Below are 19,520 nucleotides of genomic sequence, written 5' to 3' on the forward strand. Positions count from 1 at the left end.
TATCTAATAATAACTATTTAAAAATAGTTAAAAATATTTTAACTAAAAATAGTTTAAAAAAGAGAAAGAAAATGAAGTTGGAGGTCTCACACTACCAGACTTTAAGGCATATTATGAAGCTACAGTGGTCAAAACAGCATGGGACTGGCATAAAGATAGATATACTGACCAATGGACTTGAATAGATTGTTCAGATGTAGACCTTCTCATCTACAGACAATTGATCTTTGATAAGGCAGTCAAGCCAACTCACCTGGAACAGATTAGTCTCTTCAATAAATGGTACCTAGAGAACTGGATATCCACATGCAAAAGAATGAATGAGGCTCCATATTTCACACTCTATACAAAAATTAACTCAAAATAGATCACAGACCTAAACATTAGATCTAAGACCATAAAACTTTTAGAAGAAAATATAGGGGAAATATCTTATAAATCTTACAATAGGAGGCAGTTTCCTAGTTCTTACACCCAAAGCATGAGCACTGAAGAAAGAAATACAGAAATGGGAACTCCTCAAAATTAAACACTTTTGTGCATCAGAGAACATTATCAAGAAAGTAAAAAGACAGTCTACACAATAGGAGACAATACTTGGAAATGATATATCAGATAAAGGTCTAGTATACAGAATATATAAAGAGATTGTTCAACTCAACACCAAAAAGACAGCCAACCCAATTACAAAACGGACAAAAGACTTGAACAGACACTTCTCAGAAGAGGAAATACAAATGGTCAAAAGGCACTTGAAAAGATGTTCAACTTCCCTGGCTATCAGGGAAATGCAAATCAAAACCACAATGAGATATCATCTCACACCCACCAGAATGGCCATTATCAATAAAACAGAAAACGACAAGTGCTGGAGAAGATGTGGAGAAAGAGGAACACTTATCCACTGTTGGTGGGAATGTAAAATGATGCAATTGCTGTTGAGGGCAGTCTGGTGGTTCCTCAGGAAGTTAAGTCTAGAATTGCCATATGATGCGGCAATACCATTGCTAGGTATCTACTCAAAGGACCTGAGGGCAAGGACACAAATGGACATTTGCACATCAATGTTTATAGCAGCATTATTTACAATTGCCAAGAGATGCAAACAGTCCAATTGTCCATCAACAGATGAGTGACTAAACAAGCTGTGGAATACATATACGATGGAATATTATGCAGCTGTAAGACAAAATAAAGCTATGAAGTATATAACAACATGGATGGACCTTGAGGACATTGTGCTGAGTGAAATTAGCCAGAAACAGGACAAATACTGTATGATCTTACTGATATGAACTAACATTAGTGAATGAACTTGGAGGATTTCAGCTAAAAACAGAGACTATCAGGAGATAGAAATAGGGTAGTGCTCTAGTTTGCTAGCTGCCAGAATATACCAGAAACAGAATGACTTTTAAAAAGGGGAATTCAGTAAGTTGCTAGTTTACAGTACTAAGGTCAAGAAAATGTCCCAATTAAAACAAGTCTATAGAAATGTCCATTCAAAGGCATCTATCCAGGGAAGGATATCTTGGTTCAAGAAAGCTGATGAAGTTCAGTGTTTCTCTCTCAAGTGAGAAGGCACATGGTGAACACAGTTAGGACTTCTCTCTCATCTGGAAGGGCACATGGCAAACAGTGTCATCTGCTATCTTTCTTTCCTGGCTTACTGTTTCATGTGGCTCCCTGGGAGGCATTTTTCTTCTTCCTCTCCAATGGTCGCTGGCTCGTGGACTCTCTTGATTTGTGGTGCTGCAGCGTTCTCTGCTCTCTCCAAATCTCCGATTCTCCAAAATGTTTCCTCTTTTATAGGACTTCAGAAACTAAGCAAGACCCATGCAAATGGGTGGAGACATGCCTCTACCTAATCCAGCTTAACAACCACTCTTGATTAAATCACATCTTCAGGGAGATTATCCAATTACATATTCAAACATACAGTATTGAATAGGGATTATTCTGCCTTTATGAAATGGCATTTAGATTAAAACATGTCTTTTCTAGGGGACATACATCCTTTCAAATCAGCACACTAGTGCATATCCTAATATAACTTATGTGGACAGTTTAGTTGACACCATAAATACATAGAACCTTGAGTAGGGCATGAGATTATGTAGGTTTGTCCAGAGTGATGGCCCAATAAATCCCAGAGTGATTTGAACAATGAATAAAAAAGTATTTGCAAAGTCCCTTTGGGGGAATGACAAGAAAAGGGGAAAATTCAAGTTCCCCATGTGGAGAATTCCTGATATTCTCACAAGCAGTGGGGATAACCAAAGCAATAGGCCAAGCCCTCAATCTTGGTGTTTGTTCTTATGAAACTTATCCCCACAAAGGATAGGCTAAGCCTACCTAAAATGAGGCCTAAGAGTCACCCCTAGAGAACCTCTTTTGTTGCTCAGATGTGGCCTCTGTCTCTCAGCCAACAAGACAAGCAAACTCACTGCTTTCCCCCTCCTTACGTGGGACATGACTCCCAGGGGTGTAAACCTTCCTGGCAACGTGGGACAGAAATCCTAGAATGAGCTGGGACTCAGTATCAAGGGATTGAGAAAAACTTCTTGACCTCTTTCCAAAAGAGGAAAGAGAGAAATGAGACAAAATAAAGTGTCAATGGCTGAGAGATGCCAAACAGAGTTGAGAGGTTATCCTGGAGGCTATTTTTACACATTATATACATATCATCTTTTTAATTAGGGTATTTTGGAGAGGCTGGAGGGAAGTACCTGAAAATGCAGAGCTGTGTTCCAGTAGCCATGTTTCTTGAAGATGACTGTATAATGATAAAGCTTTTGCAATGTGACTGTGTGATTGTGAAAACCTTGTGCCTGATGCTCCTTTTATCTAGGTATGGAAGATGAGTAAAACATATGAATTAAAAATAAGTAAATAATAGGGGGAATGAATGTTAAAATAAATTTAATAGATTGAAATGCTAGTGATCAATGAAAGAGAGTGATAAGGGATATAGAAAAAAAATAGGGGAAACAAAGGCTAAAATATATTGGGTAGATGGATATACAAGCAATCAATAAGAGGGAGGGGTAAGGGGTATGATATGTATGAGTTTTTTTCTTTTTATATCTTTTTATGAATTGATGCAAATGCTCTAAGAAAAGATCATGGTGATGAATATACAACTATGGATGGTATTGTGAGTTATTGATTATATACCAAGAATAGGATGATCATATGGTAAGAATGTTCGTGTTTGTATATTGTTATGTTTTTAAAAAAATTTTAAATTAAAAAAAAAGAAAGGAAAAAAAGAAATCCCAGAGGCAACCTCAAAATCTGAATATAAATTCTGCCCAAATCTTTGGCCATCTGCTAAACTAAGAAAGCACACTCCCTACCCTAACCTCCACCCCCACAAAGGGCTAGGCTTAAAACAGAGACTATCGGTTAAAAACAGAGAACAGCTGGAAAGCCAAAAAAACAGCTGGAAGCCAAAAACTGAGCAGTGGGGGAGAAAGATTTCAGTTTGAGTCCATGCAAGTTAAATGTCTACTTGAGATCAACAATCCCAGAAAAAAAAACAAGAAATTCCAGTGTTGCTACACCATATTAGATTCACAATCCAGTTTTCAATAAAATATATTAGACACACAAGACATAAACCACACTCAGAAGGAAACAAATGTAGTCAACAGCAACTATCTCCAAATGTGTACAGATACTAGGTTTATTAGAAACAAATACTTAAAATTTGTTTATAAATATAAACAAAGAATTAAAGAAAAAAACGTACTAATTAATGAATAGATAGGGACTCTCAACAATGAAATGGAAACTATGAAAAGAGCTAAACGGGAATTTAAAACTGAAAAGGAACAATGAATGAAATAAAGATTTTACTACATGTGTTCAACAGAGATTTGAAATGGCAGAAGAATGTGTCACTGAACTCTAAGAGAGAGCAACAGAAATTACACAATCCAAAGGAAAAGGAAATAGAAGAAAAATTAATAAAGTTTCAGAGACCTGTAAGATATAATAAAACAGCCCAATAAAAGTATAATTGGAGTTCCAGAAGTAGAGGTGAAAGGAAAAAGAAAAAATATTTGAAGAAGAATGGCTGAAAAATACAAGATTTTTTGGCAAGGATTAAATGAGAACCTGCATGAAAATAATTTGCAATAAAACACACTGCAGACACTTAAAAGTCATCCATACTTTGATTTTTGTTTACAAACTCTTCCTGCCTATTATTTAGCGTTTTTATATCTCGTCTTGTCATTATCAGAAGAAGAGGCAATTAAAGGGGAAGTTAATCACATATTTTTTTATTGAGCATTTACTATGTTATGGTTAAGTGACATTGAGGTGGAAATGGGATAATGTTCCCAACTTTCAAAAAGCTCTTTGTCTATAAATTAATGGTCAAATGTCTTAAGAATCTGTAAGCATAGGGCATCACAGGAACACAGAGGAGAAGCACTTCTTCCATTCTGGGGTAGGAGATGGGGGTTACTCAGGGTTAGATTTCCTGCAAGTGGAAACTGCTAAGCTCAGTTCTAAGGAACAGGAGTTCACCAGGTGAAAGGGAAGTTGGGAGGCAAGGAAAGGCATTTCAGAGAAGGAAAAGTCATAAGCAGAAACTAAAGCATCTCAGAATTGCTTTAGATGCTGTATGAAGGAACTTGTGTTTTTATCCTCAGGGCAATTTTGCTAAAAATATGTTACATATCATTGTAAGAACTAGAGGAAAAACTTCATAGGAGATATGTTAATAAAAAAAAGGGAAAACTGAATGAGGTGAATGAGGTATGATCTATTATCTATTTGTTCTATCTCTATTTTCTTTCTGATCACAGAAAACTAGGAATTATCCATATGAAATACTAGTTGTGCCAAACTGTTTTACTGAATATAATATAGGTAGCTCAGCCTTTTCTTAAGTTGCATCATAAATGTGACTGACTTGTTTTCTAGTGCCATCTGGTGTTTAGTTAGGACACTGATGATTATTTTTTAAAAGAATAAAGTTGTAACCTGGAAATCTTTAAATGCCTTTTAAAGATATTCACGATATATACTATACAAATATATACTTAATTGTAATGAATGCTATAATGGGATATTAAGTATTAAGCTATTTCAAAAGTCAAATTCAGGAAGAGTGCATGATCCAAATGAAATTTTATCACACACACATACATACACACGCACACACAAGCAAGCAAAGACATATTTCCTTTTTGCAGTCATAATATCTCAAATTTCTTCAACGGCTCATACATCATCAACTAATAGTGACATTTGGTATATGTTAAATCAGTAATAGTGCATTTTGCGTTAAAGTACTTTGTCAATGCATAAATCAACTTTGAATTCTCTCTCTCACCACCTACCTTATCCATTAGCAAATCTTACTCCAAACATATACAAAATGTAATCACTGCCCAGACCCTCTACCCATCATTCTATTCCAAATCATTATCATCTCTTCATAGACCATTGCAATAAGCTCCAAACTGGTCTCGCTGTCTCCCATCTTGTACTCCTGCAGCCAAAACAAGTCATTTAAGAATAAGGTGAATCATATCAAACTTCTACTTAGAATCTCCCAATGGCTTCCCACCTCACTGGAGATAATATACAAAGTCCTTACAATGGCTTTTCAAAGCTTTGTATGATTTGGCCCCCACACCACTCTGATCTCATCAACCTCCTATCATGCTCCTCTCACACATTCCTCACCAGCAACTCTGGCCTTGCTAATCCCAAACATGACACCTTAGGGACCCTAATCATGCCATTCTTCCCCTGGAACACTATCTCCCCAGATGGCTGCACAACACACTCCTTTGCATCTTCAAATCTCTGCTCAAATGTCAATGAATTGCCAATCTATATAGTATAGTAACAGCTGCTGCCCACTGCCATTCTCTGTCCTCTTCCTGTTTTGTATTCCTTTCCATACATATCACTGTCTGTTATATTCTAATTTTAATGCAATTTTATTGAGATATATTCACATACCATACAATCCATCCAAAATATACAATCAATGGCTCACAGTATCATCATATAGTTGTACATTCATCACCACAATCAATTTCAGAACATTTATATTATTCTAGCAAAAAAAATAAAAATAAGAGAAAAAAAAGAAAACCCAAATCATCCCATGCCCCTTACCTGCCCTTATTATAGACCCCTAGTATTGGTGTGGTATATTTGTTACTGTTGATGAAAGACTATTAAGACATTACTGTTAACAATGGTCCATAGTTTGCAATAGGTACATTTCCCCCCATATGCCTCTCTATTATTAACTCCTTGTAAAAGTGTCGTACATTTGTTCTAGTTCATGAAAGAACTTTTTTCTATATTTGTACTGTTAATCACAATCATTGTCCACTACAAGATTCACTGTGTTACACACTCCCAAGTTTCAGTTTTAAATTTTCTAATTTAAACACATTATCTATCAACCCTCATGCCTCCCACAATAAGATATAAGTCCTACAAGAGCTGTGACTTACTTTATTGACTGTTTCAGGTTCAATGCCTAAAACAATACCTGCTACATAGTGGGCACTCAATAAATATGTACTGAATAGATGGATGAATAGAAAGAATTGCTTGAGTTTGACATCTAATACTTTGTATTTCATACTCATGTTTGGGGCTTGTGGAATATGGACTATGTGGGAAAAGATGACATCCAGTGGGGAGAAACTGATATAGCAATTTTACCTAAAACAGATATAAGTAGTCTGTTTCAATTTAGAACCGAATTCCTGTGACTCCATCAAAATAAACTAAATCTGGTTCTCTAAGAGAAAGGGATCATATAACTATTAATCCAACCACATTCTATTCTTTCCTTATATATTCCAAAAAAGGAATATTTTCCTTTTGCTTTTCCTTAATGGTTATCATCAATACATGAATCTATTTGAGTAAAAGATATATAGAATCTCCAAAGCTGATTATTTTCTAGACAAGGATTTTCAATTTTTGGTAGTGCTGATTCATTATTTATTTTAATTCTAAGAATCCTCCTCCTTCTTATCCTTCACATAATATTTTAAACATCTTTTCGTTGGTACTAACAAATTGACAGTTTAAAATCATCAGAATGGGATCAACCATACAAGCAAATCGGATTCTCCCCACAGGTTCGATGAAGAAAACAGCCAAGAGGCTCCAGTCCCACACTCCCCTGGAAATTTCCGTTTAGGATCACAACACTTGGAGGTATGAACTGTGAGAGTATACTGGGATTTGAGAGGAGGCATGAACCCTCCAAGTGTGAGACGGAGCTTCTGGAGGGGAAGTATGCAGACACAGGCTCACAACAGGCTGTGAGCAGCTGGGCTGGAGGAGAACATCTATGTGTGCATGGTCTGCAGTAAATCCCCACAGCTGACCTTCCCTTTCTATACCTTTCTAAGGATGAGCCACAGTAGACCTTTGATTTCCTGATGCTCCCAGAGTCAACCAGCCAGTGTGTGAATGAGAAAGGCCTCTGTTTTACACATAGACTTTTATGGGCCTAGAACTGCATCCCTACTGCATAACAAAAAAGTCCAGGCCCCTGCCATGATCTCCACAGCCCTCCATGGTCTGTCTGGTCCTTGCCTTTCACTCTAATGGTCTCATGCACTCTCAGCTTGTTCAGGGGACCCCAGCTTCTTGGGCCTTTCCTTCCTTCCTCAGGACCTTTGCAAATACTATTGCTCTGCTCAGAATGCTCTTACCTTGAGGTTTTACATAGCTGCCTTAGTCACATCCTTAGCCTCCCCAGAGAACTTCCTTCTTCAACTCACCTCCTCTTCACCCTCCAGCACACCATTTGCTGTTCCTTTCAGCCCAGTTACCATTCCTGCAGTTTTTATGTTGGCTGCTGGTTTTCCCACTAGAATGGGAACTCTATGAAAGCAAAATCCTGGTGTCTTGCTCACCCCTATGTCCACTTGCTGAGAACATGTATGCAAATATTTGAATGGATGAATGAATTGGCACATCTTTTTGTGAATGACAGGAAATTAATAGTTTTAAAAAATATATTCCAATAAATAGCAGAAGTTTTCTAAAATATAGTGGTAGAGTTATTTTGTAACAAAAAGGAGTAAAATAGCAAATGCCCAAGATAGTTCATTTCCACATCTTCTAAATATTTGATATTCTCTCTTCCAACCAGAACCAGAAACTTGAATTTTAGAATTAATGATATTCTATCAGTAAAATATAGTACTTCTAAGGAGCTACTCCTTCTTCTTTTATGTTCTTTGGATGTGGCTATAATAGCTGGCACGTAAGCAGCTGCTTTGGAACATGAGGCCATATGCTAAGGATGGCAGAGTGGCAACAGAGGAGCAGGATTCCTGAAGAACCACTGTATTGGTGCTAGGCTATCTTTCTCTGAATTATATATGTAGGAAAGAAATAAACTCCCTGTATTGTCCAAGCCACTGCAATTTGAGCTTTCCTATTAACAATTAACTGTAATGGAAATATGATGACTTGTAGGATTGATTTGAATCTGATGGATAACTCTTGAAGAGGTGGCAGGGAGGACTGTAAAGATAGGGGGCTTTTAATAAAATGTGAATTTTACTTAAAAGTTCATTTTCTTGACCAATTTAGGGCAGGAAATAAAAAAATAGAGAAAAAAAGAGGTTTTGGTTTTCTTCCTTTTCTTTTACACTCTAGAATCTAGGATCATGAAGAGTGAGACATAGGTGAACTTGACTCCTGAATACCTACTGCCCAGTTTAATACACCATGGGCTATGCCACGTAATAAAAAATGCCTATTGGTGCCAGACAGTGTGGATGATTTTAGTGAGTTTTTCATAGAGCTACATTTATTCAATTTAAAAATATGTCCTTTATTCTTAAACTATGTTTTCAAGTTTTGGCATTAGAAATATCTTTGCTTTTATAATTGATTATTATAGCCTATAATAAACCTATAATAATAAACCAATACATATAGGTTTTTTAAAAGGCCTGTTTTAGCAAAATAAAAAGTTGGCACACCTATGTTAGATCTTCAAAGAGAGAGAATAAAATCTACAATTGCCTTATCCCATTACATTATATTGTTTTTTTCTTATCAAAGCAATCTGAATTCCAGAGATTTGGATAAAACGAATAGTAGCAGATTCATTTATCATTTGCAGGCATTATTTTCCTTTTATCCTTATGCTGTGAAGTATACCCTATAAGACAGAAGAATTATTATAGTCCTTTCTGCATGAAGAAACTGAGGGGTAAATTGTGTTTAATAAAGGTTTTCTTTTCCTTGTGAGTTCTGTGCTCTAAACATGTATCTGCTCAGCTCAGATACGTTAAGTTGCAGAGGAGACCATGTGATTGCTCAGGTTTCTTTAAGGATGACAATGGCAGAGTCTCCTTTTCCCAATGTCACCCTTTCAAGTTTTGGGTTTTTCCTGTAGAATTCAACCCCAGGAGTTCTAGCTGGGTTCTTTTCCTTACTCCTACAGTTTGTGATTTATAGACCCTTAAATGCTTACTTGAATTCATCTTTATCTACTAAAAAATAGAAATCCATTCATTTAACAAACACATACCACATGCTTACTATGTGTCAGGCACTGAGCAAAAAAGACAAACCTGTGCATTTTATCCTTAGCACCTAACACCGTGGTTATGTCATAAGTACATTGGGGAAACAGTTTGTGTAATTGTAATGAGAGAGCTAAATCCTAGTAGTTTATAGAACAAAGTCAACTGACAGTTTCCACTATTGAGGAGAAAATTATACTGTGGACAAATTATTTATAAATGTGTTAAAGTAAGTATTAGTAAAGAGCTGAAATAAAGCCAGGGAGTGGGAATCAAGTATCCAGGATAGGGTGTAGAAAACTATGGTTTTTCTTTTTATTATTATAAGCCTTAACCTTTAAAATTATACCTGTACATTACTTTGACAAAAAAATTAATTAAAAAAACAACTAGTGAGAAAAAATGTGCACGATCGGGATGCCTATGGGTTACAAAATGACATGCCAAGGCCAGCAACTCCATCAATTATTTTTTTACACATTGAATAATTAAGGGCTGGGACATTATATATACTATAGCTTTTTAAAAACAGACACTGAAGTGTTGACTACAAATCAAATCAGAGGCACTTCTGAAGTTGTAATAGTTTCAAACATTGAAATGTTTATCTTTCACTGATATTTAAAGTCTAACTACTATTCTATGGTCATCATATACTTTTTTGATTTTGAGTAAGCTTAGGAAACCCTGTGACAGTTGAATTGAAATAGTATTGGGTTATTAAGTTTATTAGAATGCCTTTGTAAGAAATTTTAGAAAGGCAGAGATGATTCTATATGGCTGTAATTTTATTTGCATGTCTTTCTTTCAACAGTTCAGCGTTTCTCAAAAAAAAGAAATTTTGTTTGCATGTCTTTTTTCCTTGAAAGAAAAGAACATATGTAACAATAATAATATTTAACATTTCCTAAGTGCTTTCCCTGTGCTAGACATTGCTTTAAGCATATATATTTTCTTTTAATTATTATCGTGGAAACACATTATGAGGTCTATACTATTTTATTTCCAATGAGGCACAGACAGGTTAAGGAACTTCTTTCCCAAAGACATACATATAGTGAAGAGCAAAATTAAAATTATATGGAATAATAATAAATGCTTGTTGATAAAATCATTGAAGTAATAAACCCATTGGCAATTTCTCTTAACTGGTGATATAAAATCATCATGTTATTCTTGGACAATTTGATGACTTTTTCCTTATGCCTATTTTAAAGTCCATTTACTTGATAATCTCACCTTTTTCTTTTTGTTCTGGATCATCCGTTTTTCTATTTGTTTCTGAAAATTAAAGATAAAACAAAATAAGTACTGTGCGAATCACCACTGTCTATTTGAAAATATAGGACTATATTTAAATGAATGCGTACAATTTAATCTTCCCAATCCTGAATTCTTTCCACATGAAATTTATCATAAACTATTAAAATAAAGCTCATTTAAATTATATATGAAGGTCACAGAGTATTGACTAGGGTATCCAGCGGCTGCAGGTGTCCTTATCACCGAGAAAAGGGCTGGGAGTGGGTGATCTCCAACTCCAGGCAGCTCTGGAGTTCGTTGAATGGGGAAAGACCCTCATTGCAAAACTCACTCAGTATTTTGATTGTAACCTAAAGTCCTTAGATGACTTTGCAATAGCCATGGTGTGCACTAAAGAAATGCAGCCTGTCTCATAACACACCCCCAGCTGAAGCGCAGGGGCTCACGTGCCAAGCTGGGAAAGCGCCGTTAGCTCATCTTAATGAGAATCCTGCGATCACCCAGAGAGCCCATTCTGTGCTGGCATCACACTCAGTTAATCACACAGTGCGCTCGCTCCCCCAAAGGGGGAGACCAACCCGTCGTGAAGCCCAGCAGGAATCTCGGCGGGTCAGGGAACATCCACCCTCACAAAGAGAACAGCAACCTAGGACCTGATGTATTTATAACCTCACATTAGGCCTATTGTTAAATATAGATTAGATCAACTTTAGGTGCTTTTAGTGTCAGTAGGTACTGCCACATTCCTTCGAGGGGTCCTTAGGTATTTCCAGGAAAATAAGTGTATGTGGTGGGGGTGGGGCAGAGTTTGGGAGGTTGACAAAAAAATTGCAGACACTGTCCTTCCCCACGGTAGAGGGGAGGTGTGGGTGTGCCATCGAGGTGCAGCTACACGGATCACTGCATTTGCTCGGTTCCATGTTTCTCACACTTATTCATGCAAAACATTTTTTTGGAGGTGAACAATGCATCTGAGGCAGTTTTCTGGTACAGGAAAGTAGTTTTTATAGGTCAGGCATTTTTGTTACTTTGAGACTCTGATAGAGAGGAAGAAGAGGGTACTAATTTTGAAATCCATTGTGCCAGGCAGGCATCACACTAAGCATATTGTGTGTGAATTCTCTCATCTCATGACACCCAAAGGGGACAATATCATCACTGTCTTTGTACAAACGCGGAAGCTGAGGCTGAGAAAGCAGAGTACCCAAGATTATCAAGTCTAGTGCTTTATATGACTTCAAACCACATTCCTTCTCCTATGCTAGTCTGTACACCTCTTGAAAGAGAAATGAAGAGAAGATTCATAGTGACATGCCCAACATGTTTACAGGATAAAGCCTAAACTTCTTGACATGCCTTAGAAGACTCTTCCATGATCTCGGCCTTCTCTCTAGCCACCTTTCTCATGCTATATGCCAGCCATAACAAACAGCATATAGGTTTTCTCATCACTTACAAGTACTCTTCCATCAAATTCAGGCCAAGAATTACCCTCCTCTCCAAAGCCTCTCCTGATAAACCATCTCTCACCCAAAGGCTGGCTTGTCTTTCCCTTGTGATGGTGTACTACCAGCAATTTCAACAAGGAGAATATACTATCCCAGGAGGCTCAGAGTCAGCTATTCGACAAAGTTCCTCACTGATCTCTGGCTAAACTGCTGCTCAATATTCACCCTCCGCAGATGCCAACCAAAGCACTTACACCGTTTTAGTGCATTTGTTTTTATCAATCAATTAAATGAAAGACCTTATCTTTAAATTCTAGATACCTAGCAAAGTGCCTGGCACATAGAAGCTATGTGTATCCTTTGAAGTTAAGGTCAGATCAACCCAAGTTCCTACAAGACACCAGGCAGGGCTAAGCACTAAGGTTACTAACACAGATAAGTGTGGTTATCAAAAGAACATATGTTTGTGCACAGGTGGTTCAGTGGTAGAATGCTCACCTTCCATGAGGGAGATCTGGGTTCAATTCCCAGACCATGCACCCCCTGAAAACAAACAACAGAACTAAAAGAACATATGAGATGACCGCATGGGAAACGTGTTCAACTTCATTAGGAGAGAAATGCAAATTAAATACCACAGTGAGATACCACCACATCCCTACCAGAAAAGCTAAAATGAAAAAGCTGGAAGGTTCCAAATGTAGAGGAGGATGTGGAACAAACTCTCATATATTGCAGGTAAGAGTATAAATTGGCACAACCACATTGGAGTACTGTTTGCTAGTATCTACCAGAACCAAACATTTATGTCTTGTGATCCAGCAATTCACTCCTAGGTACATATCTAATACAAACGTGTATAGGTATGTTCACCAAATGACATCTACTAGAATGCTCACAGCATAACTATTAACAGTAGCTAAAAATTGGAAACTATCCATCGACAGTAGCTTGGACAAATAAATAGTGGTGTATGTAACAATGAGAATGAACAAATACAAACCAAAACCAAAATGACAAACATAACATGGGAGAACTTCACAGTGTTGAGCAAAAGAAGTAAAAAACAAGAATATACAATGTATTTCATTTAAATCATGTTAAAAAATAAGCAAAACTAGGGTGGTGCAATCGTGCCTCAGTAGCAGAATTCTCACCTGCCATGCTGGAGACCCGGGTTTGATTCCCGGTGCCTGCCCATGAAAAAAAATAAATAAAAATAAGCAAAACTAATTTATACACTTAGAAGTTAGGAAGTAGTTTACCCTTGCAAGAGGATCCTTCCAGGATACTAGTCATCATAGTTCAATTAAAAAAAAAAAAACTTTTAAAGGTTCCTATCCTCAAGAAACTTATAGTTGAAAGGAGAAATATAGAATCAAGACAAATCAATAAACCTTGATAGTTAATGTAAATAAAAAAACTCAAGTATTTTGAAAATTTTCAAAGATTTATATAGTCAAGAGCTAACTGTAACATTCCGAAATTCGAGATTTGCCGATTTGAGCCAGGACAACAGACGACATTTTATAGTAGTAAATTCAACCCAAGAAAGGCTGGTATTTGCAAAGCCAGGCTGAGACAGTGGCACACGCTGGTGGTCCTCATGGCACTTCTAGGAATCTGCACTGTATGGCATGTATACTGTTACTTAAATAATGCTGAAATTAAAGACTTTTGACCATTTAGGGGCCTCAGAGCCCTTTGATACCAGGATGAAAGGCACTGGCTACCCCCACCCTACTGAAGGCGCATACTCAAAAGTTTTCAATAATTTTACAGATTTCATGGATTCTCTTGTAGCCCATCCACAGAGTCCTGAGTATAAATCCCAACTTTTCTCTAGCTGAAGTAGAAACATAAGTAGAAAACAGAAACGGTAATAAAAAAAATAGAGGGGCCCATCTCATCCTATACCCTAGCTATTGATACAGAAAGTAAAAGTTCCCTTTTCACCAGAGTCTTTAGAACGTATCACCTGAAACAATGATTGAGTTGATGACAATATTAGTTTCTAATCTAAATCATTAGTCTGACTTCTTTCTAATTATTAACATGATTCAGAAACTACCTGAACTGAATATTTTTGCATTATTTATATTAAAAATTAGGCTCTCTTTAAGAGAAATTCCATTAGTTCCCTTTTTATTAAATCTGGTATCCCCTATATGCAGTAATGTTTATGGTTCCATTTTTACTCTCAATGATGCAGCTCTTATAAAATTCATACTAAGCTATTCATGAACTTCTGAACTAATTATAAGAATGCTAACATTCCCAGAGTATCCATGTGCAACCCATGCGCAAAAGGGGACATGGAAAATCTCTGGCAAATGAATACAATAAAGTTTACTTTATTTTTCTTATGATAAATCCATATATTATATTGACAGATGCCACTAGAAACCTAAGAAAACACGAAGATAAATTTTTTCAAAAAAAAAAAGATTTCATTGTAGTTTTGAGAACTATGTGGCAAAGCATAACGAAGGAAAGAGCTTTCTTTACTGGCCATCTGAACATAGCAGGCAACTGTTTTAGCCTCTCTGATCCTTAGTTTACTTATCTGCAAACAGCGATAATACCAGTGAGCAGAGAAAACTTCCTCACGTACATGGAGTACAACAGAGAGGGTGCATGCAATAAGAGTGGGTCTGGGACAGGCCACAGTAGCTCACTGGCAGAGTTCGCGCCTGCCATGCTGGAGACTAGGATTTGTTTCCCGGTGCCTGCCCATGTTAAAAAAAAGAGTGGGTCTGCTTACCCTCCTTAAAGTCTATTTTTAATGTTTCTTCTGGGCATGTTAGAGGTGAAAAAAGCCCTTTCAAGAGCCCCAGGAATCTCTGTCTTACCTGTCTAGTTCTCTTTTTCTCCCAGAGAATAAAGATTGGAACCGAGAGAAAAGAAAGAGAATTCCCCATGCCCTTTACTGCCCTTCCACCCAATCTGCCTATTTGCTCCATCTCAACCATGAAGATCTTGTTCTACAGAGTGTTAGCTCTGGGGTTAGCAGAGGATGGAAAGGGCCAAGGCAGTGCTGACCAGAGAATCATCAACATTTATAGGTTCAAAATGAAGGACTTATTTTTAAGGAAGGTTCATAAGGGCCATTTAACTTTTAATCTTGTCCCAGGCAACACAGCCAAAGACTTAAAAGTCAAACAAAATGAATATTACCGACTAGAAACAGCCTAAGAAAGGTGGTGAGATATTTCTTTATGATTTTAGCCATAAGAAAAACACTTTAATCTCATAAAAAACTAGTAGGTTTATATGAATCTATTTTTCTCTGCAATAAAATAAAAAAGTACTTATTATGCTTCAAAATAATGACAATGTAGAGAAGAATTCTTCTGCATTTTATTGCACACAAATAACATTAAACAGAAGACATGTTATTTTAGAAAATCCACTGATGTTGTACAGCGTGGTATATATTTTAATAGAAGGCTCATTAATTAAGATATTTGAAATTGATCACAGCATAATGAATCTTCAATTTCCAGAATTCCAGAGATGATTATATACATGAATCCAGTAAAACTTATTTTACTGATTTATCAGTTGTGTGTCACTTCTAAGTTTCCCTAAAAAAATATGGCTTTATAAAAAGTAGTGTTCTATAATCCACAATATGAATTAAGAGCTTATTCAAATTTGAGTATCAGCTCTATATCACCCATACCACAGCTTCAGAAAATTATTGCTTTTCTACATTATTACTTGGGATTTTACTACATTGAATCAGCATGCAGAACTCACTATGCTGTAACTATGATCTATAATGATAAAAATATAAAATCTCTTTAATTTTAATCCTATATGCAGGAAAAAAAAGTCACCTTATCAAGAGCCACCTATGACACATAAATGAAACCACCTCTTATGGCTTTTTTAGCTCATGGTTCTTTCAAATGGATATTGTAGCTACCTTCTCTTCTAACAAATAAATATTTTCATCAGAGCAGCTATTTCTGAACCAGAAATAAACCACACAGAAAAGAAGAAGAAAGCCTTCAGTGTATAGAGAAAAAGGCTCATATGCTGTGAAACAGCAGCAGGAAGCGGCTGGCTCTGTGGGTGCTCTTCAGATAACCTAAATTGACTCGACTGGAACATCACCCACTACTTAGTAAGAGCACAGTGGTCTCTAACATAGGTGTTGTGAGAGTATAAATCAGCCAAAGGCAAAACAATCTTTAAATTATGTACCAGGAAAAAAAAAAATATATATATATGCATACATATATATTTTTTCCTAATACTTAAAACAAATACCAAATGGACTACAGCTATGACATGATCAATCTGAGGTGCCAGGAAATGTTTGCTCTATCCATTAGGGCATTCTTTTTCCTCTATGTCCTATCAAGGGATTTTAGTTTTCTCCTCTCCTTCTGAAAAATAAATCAGCCATGACAATTTAAAACTTCTATCAAAATATTACTTTTTTTCTAATTAACCAGCTCAGAGCTTAAAAATCTCAAAATCTGAGTTTTAACCTGAATATTCAAAGCTAATGCAGAAGTTTTTGATAAGAATATCAGTGCAGATATGTACAACTCAAACCTTCACAGCTAATGATGACCTCTATTAGGGTTAAGAGTGCTAATGCAAAACATTCTTAATGGCTTTTAAGAATTTACACAGATCAGCTCAACACACTTCATGTTAATTACTAGTAACATATATTAAAACCCTGTCAAGAGAATTGCTGCTGTATCATCAATATAATTATAACTGTTGCCTGGAAAACATATATAAATGCAGACAAGACTAAATGTTTGTCACAAAAAAAGAAAAATAATAATAAAAAAATCAAATAGATGCATTAAGGCTACCCAAAAAGGACATGCAGGAATGTATAATCACAAGTAATTTTTGTTTCTTAAAAAAATAAACTAAAATGACAGTGGACTACAAGTCATTGAAAACATCGTTAGTGTTCATTCCCAAAGATCTTGATCTGCTCAGGAATTACTTCAAGATCTAACACAGCCATCTTTTGGAGCATATGGTTAGGATGGTCCTCCTGTGGTAGTAAGGGCAGTCTTTCTGAAGCTTTAGGTATCTGCAAAAATAAGGGGAAATCTAAATTAAAGGACCAACCAGTACAGACTGTGAAACTGCTTCATTTTTATTCTATTAAAAAACAAAAACAAAAACAACAGAAGTCAATGCCCTCTTTTTAAAGGGCAACTTGATAATAGAATGGTAAACTATTCAGAGAAATCACGGGGTTACTTGTAAAGCTGCTGATGAAAATTCAAATACAGAATTTGGTGAGAATTCAAATTGAATTTAAGAAATTCAATCTTTTGAGAAACAGAAGCATTACATTTTTTTCTCCCATCAAGGCTGGTGCACATGGAGAGGCCCTAATTTTGATATAATTTCTAAAGCCAGATGAGCATATATCTTTATTCATTCATTCAATTTATCTACCTACCTATTTATCTACGTGTTTGCATGTGTATGTGTAATCATACATTGTTTTTTATTAAACAACTTTTTTTATTGTGAAAAATAACACATATACAAAAAAGCAATAAATTTCAATGCACAGTGCAACAATTGGTTGTAGAACAGATTTCAGAGTTTGGTATGGGTTACAATGCTATAATTTTAGATTTTTCCTTCTAACTGCTTCAAGACACTGGAGACGAAAAGAAGTAGCAATACAATGACTCAGCAGTCATACTCATTTGTGAAATCCAATCTTCTCTGTCATAACTCCACCTTCTCCTTTGATCTTTCTCCCAATTTTTAGGGGTATTTGGGCTATGCTCATCATAACTTTTTCGTGTAACCAACTTCTCTTTTTTTTATTACTGAACAATTTGGAGCACTTTTTTTCACTTTTTTTTTTTTGTGTGTGTGTAGTATAACATATATACAAAGCAAAGAAATAAAAAGGCAATAGTTTCAAAGCACTCTTCAACAAATAGTTATAGGACATATCCCAGAGTTTGTCATGGGCTACCATACAATCCTCTCATATTTTTCCTTCTAGCTGCTCCAGAATATATGAGGCTAGAGGGCTTAAATATTTTTTTTATCATCACAATCAACTTTTTTTCCTTCTTTTTTTGTGAAAAATAACATATATACAAAAAAGCTGTACATTTCAAAGAACAGCACCACAATTAGTTGTAGAACATATTTCAGAGTTTGACATGAGTTACAATTTCACAGTTTTAGGTCTTTACTTCTAGCTGCTCTAAAATACTGGAGAGTAAAAGAGACATCAATTTAATGACTTAGCATTCATATTCATTTGTTAAATCCTATCTTCAGTAATCATACTTTTTTTTTTGTCAGGTGCATGGTCCGGGAATCAAACCCAGGTCTCCTGCAAGAAAGGCGAGCATTCTACCACGGAACTACCCGTGCACTCAGTAATTGTCCATTTTTATACAAACAGAATTGTTTTGTGCTACTGTGAAGCAACTTGACTTTAAATGTATACTTTTATATACCCAACAGTAATGAGTGTTCATATCTGCCAAAAGACAGGTACAAGAATATTCAGATGCTTTTTTTGTAATAGTAGAAAACTAGAAATAAACCCTTTTCCATTAACAATAGAATGGATAAAGAAACTGTAGTGTATTTCTAAAAATTGGCAATGAATAAGATAAAATGAATTCAGACATGAGATTGAGCAACAGAAGTCAGCCATGAAGTGTGTGTGAAGAATCATATATGTGTATACGTACATAATATATAGATCTCTATATATGAATGATTCAATTTATATTAAATTCAAAAGCAGGCAAAATCAATCTATGGTGGTGATGATACAGAGCAGGCTAGTAGTTGCCTTTGGTGGGGTTATTACTCGGAGAGAATAAGACAGAGAGAGAGACTTCTGGGTATTAGAAGTATTCTCTATCTTGGGCAGGACACTCAAAATGTGGGTACTTCCCTGGGTGTAAATTATACCCCAATAGAAAAATTCAAAAAAAAATTCCTAGATTCTCTTAGAATTTAACAATTAGGTAGACTTTGAGAGGAATAAATATTTTTGTAATCTGTGCAATCAAAAAATACCTTGAAACCACAGGAAGCTGTTCAAAGTATAATGGTTAAATATTTGTAAAAAAGGCAAATAAACTAAAAGTCCAGGAGCAATTCTGAACAACTCAAATAAATGCTCCTAAATATTTAATCAGAGGACTCCACTCAGAAGTGGTTTACCAAGTTGCAAACCCATTATCTCCAAAACCCAGCATCTCCACTGCTACCCTGTTTCTTCAGC

General features: G+C 36.0%; 1 protein-coding gene across 8 annotated transcripts in view; it reads right to left on the bottom strand.

The window, feature by feature from the left end:
* Window positions 1-19,520, bottom strand: part of ASPH (aspartate beta-hydroxylase) — a 272,195-nt gene that overhangs the window by 146,595 nt on the left and 106,080 nt on the right. For 5 of the 8 annotated variants that reach the window (XM_077166854.1, XM_077166851.1, XM_077166849.1 and 2 more), the window contains 2 exons: window positions 10,788-10,829; window positions 5,462-5,509 (listed from right to left, as the gene is read on the bottom strand). The exons of 1 other annotated variant lie outside the window; for it this stretch is intronic. In XM_077166854.1, coding sequence (XP_077022969.1) covers window positions 5,462-5,509; window positions 10,788-10,829 — 90 coding nt within the window. The remainder of the gene's footprint in view (window positions 1-5,461; window positions 5,510-10,787; window positions 10,830-19,520) is intronic. 2 more of the 8 variants (XM_077166855.1, XM_077166852.1) reach the window with 1 other exon arrangement.

The sequence above is a fragment of the Tamandua tetradactyla genome, chromosome 6, assembly GCF_023851605.1.
Source record: "Tamandua tetradactyla isolate mTamTet1 chromosome 6, mTamTet1.pri, whole genome shotgun sequence".
Classification (NCBI taxonomy): Eukaryota; Metazoa; Chordata; class Mammalia; order Pilosa; family Myrmecophagidae; genus Tamandua; species Tamandua tetradactyla.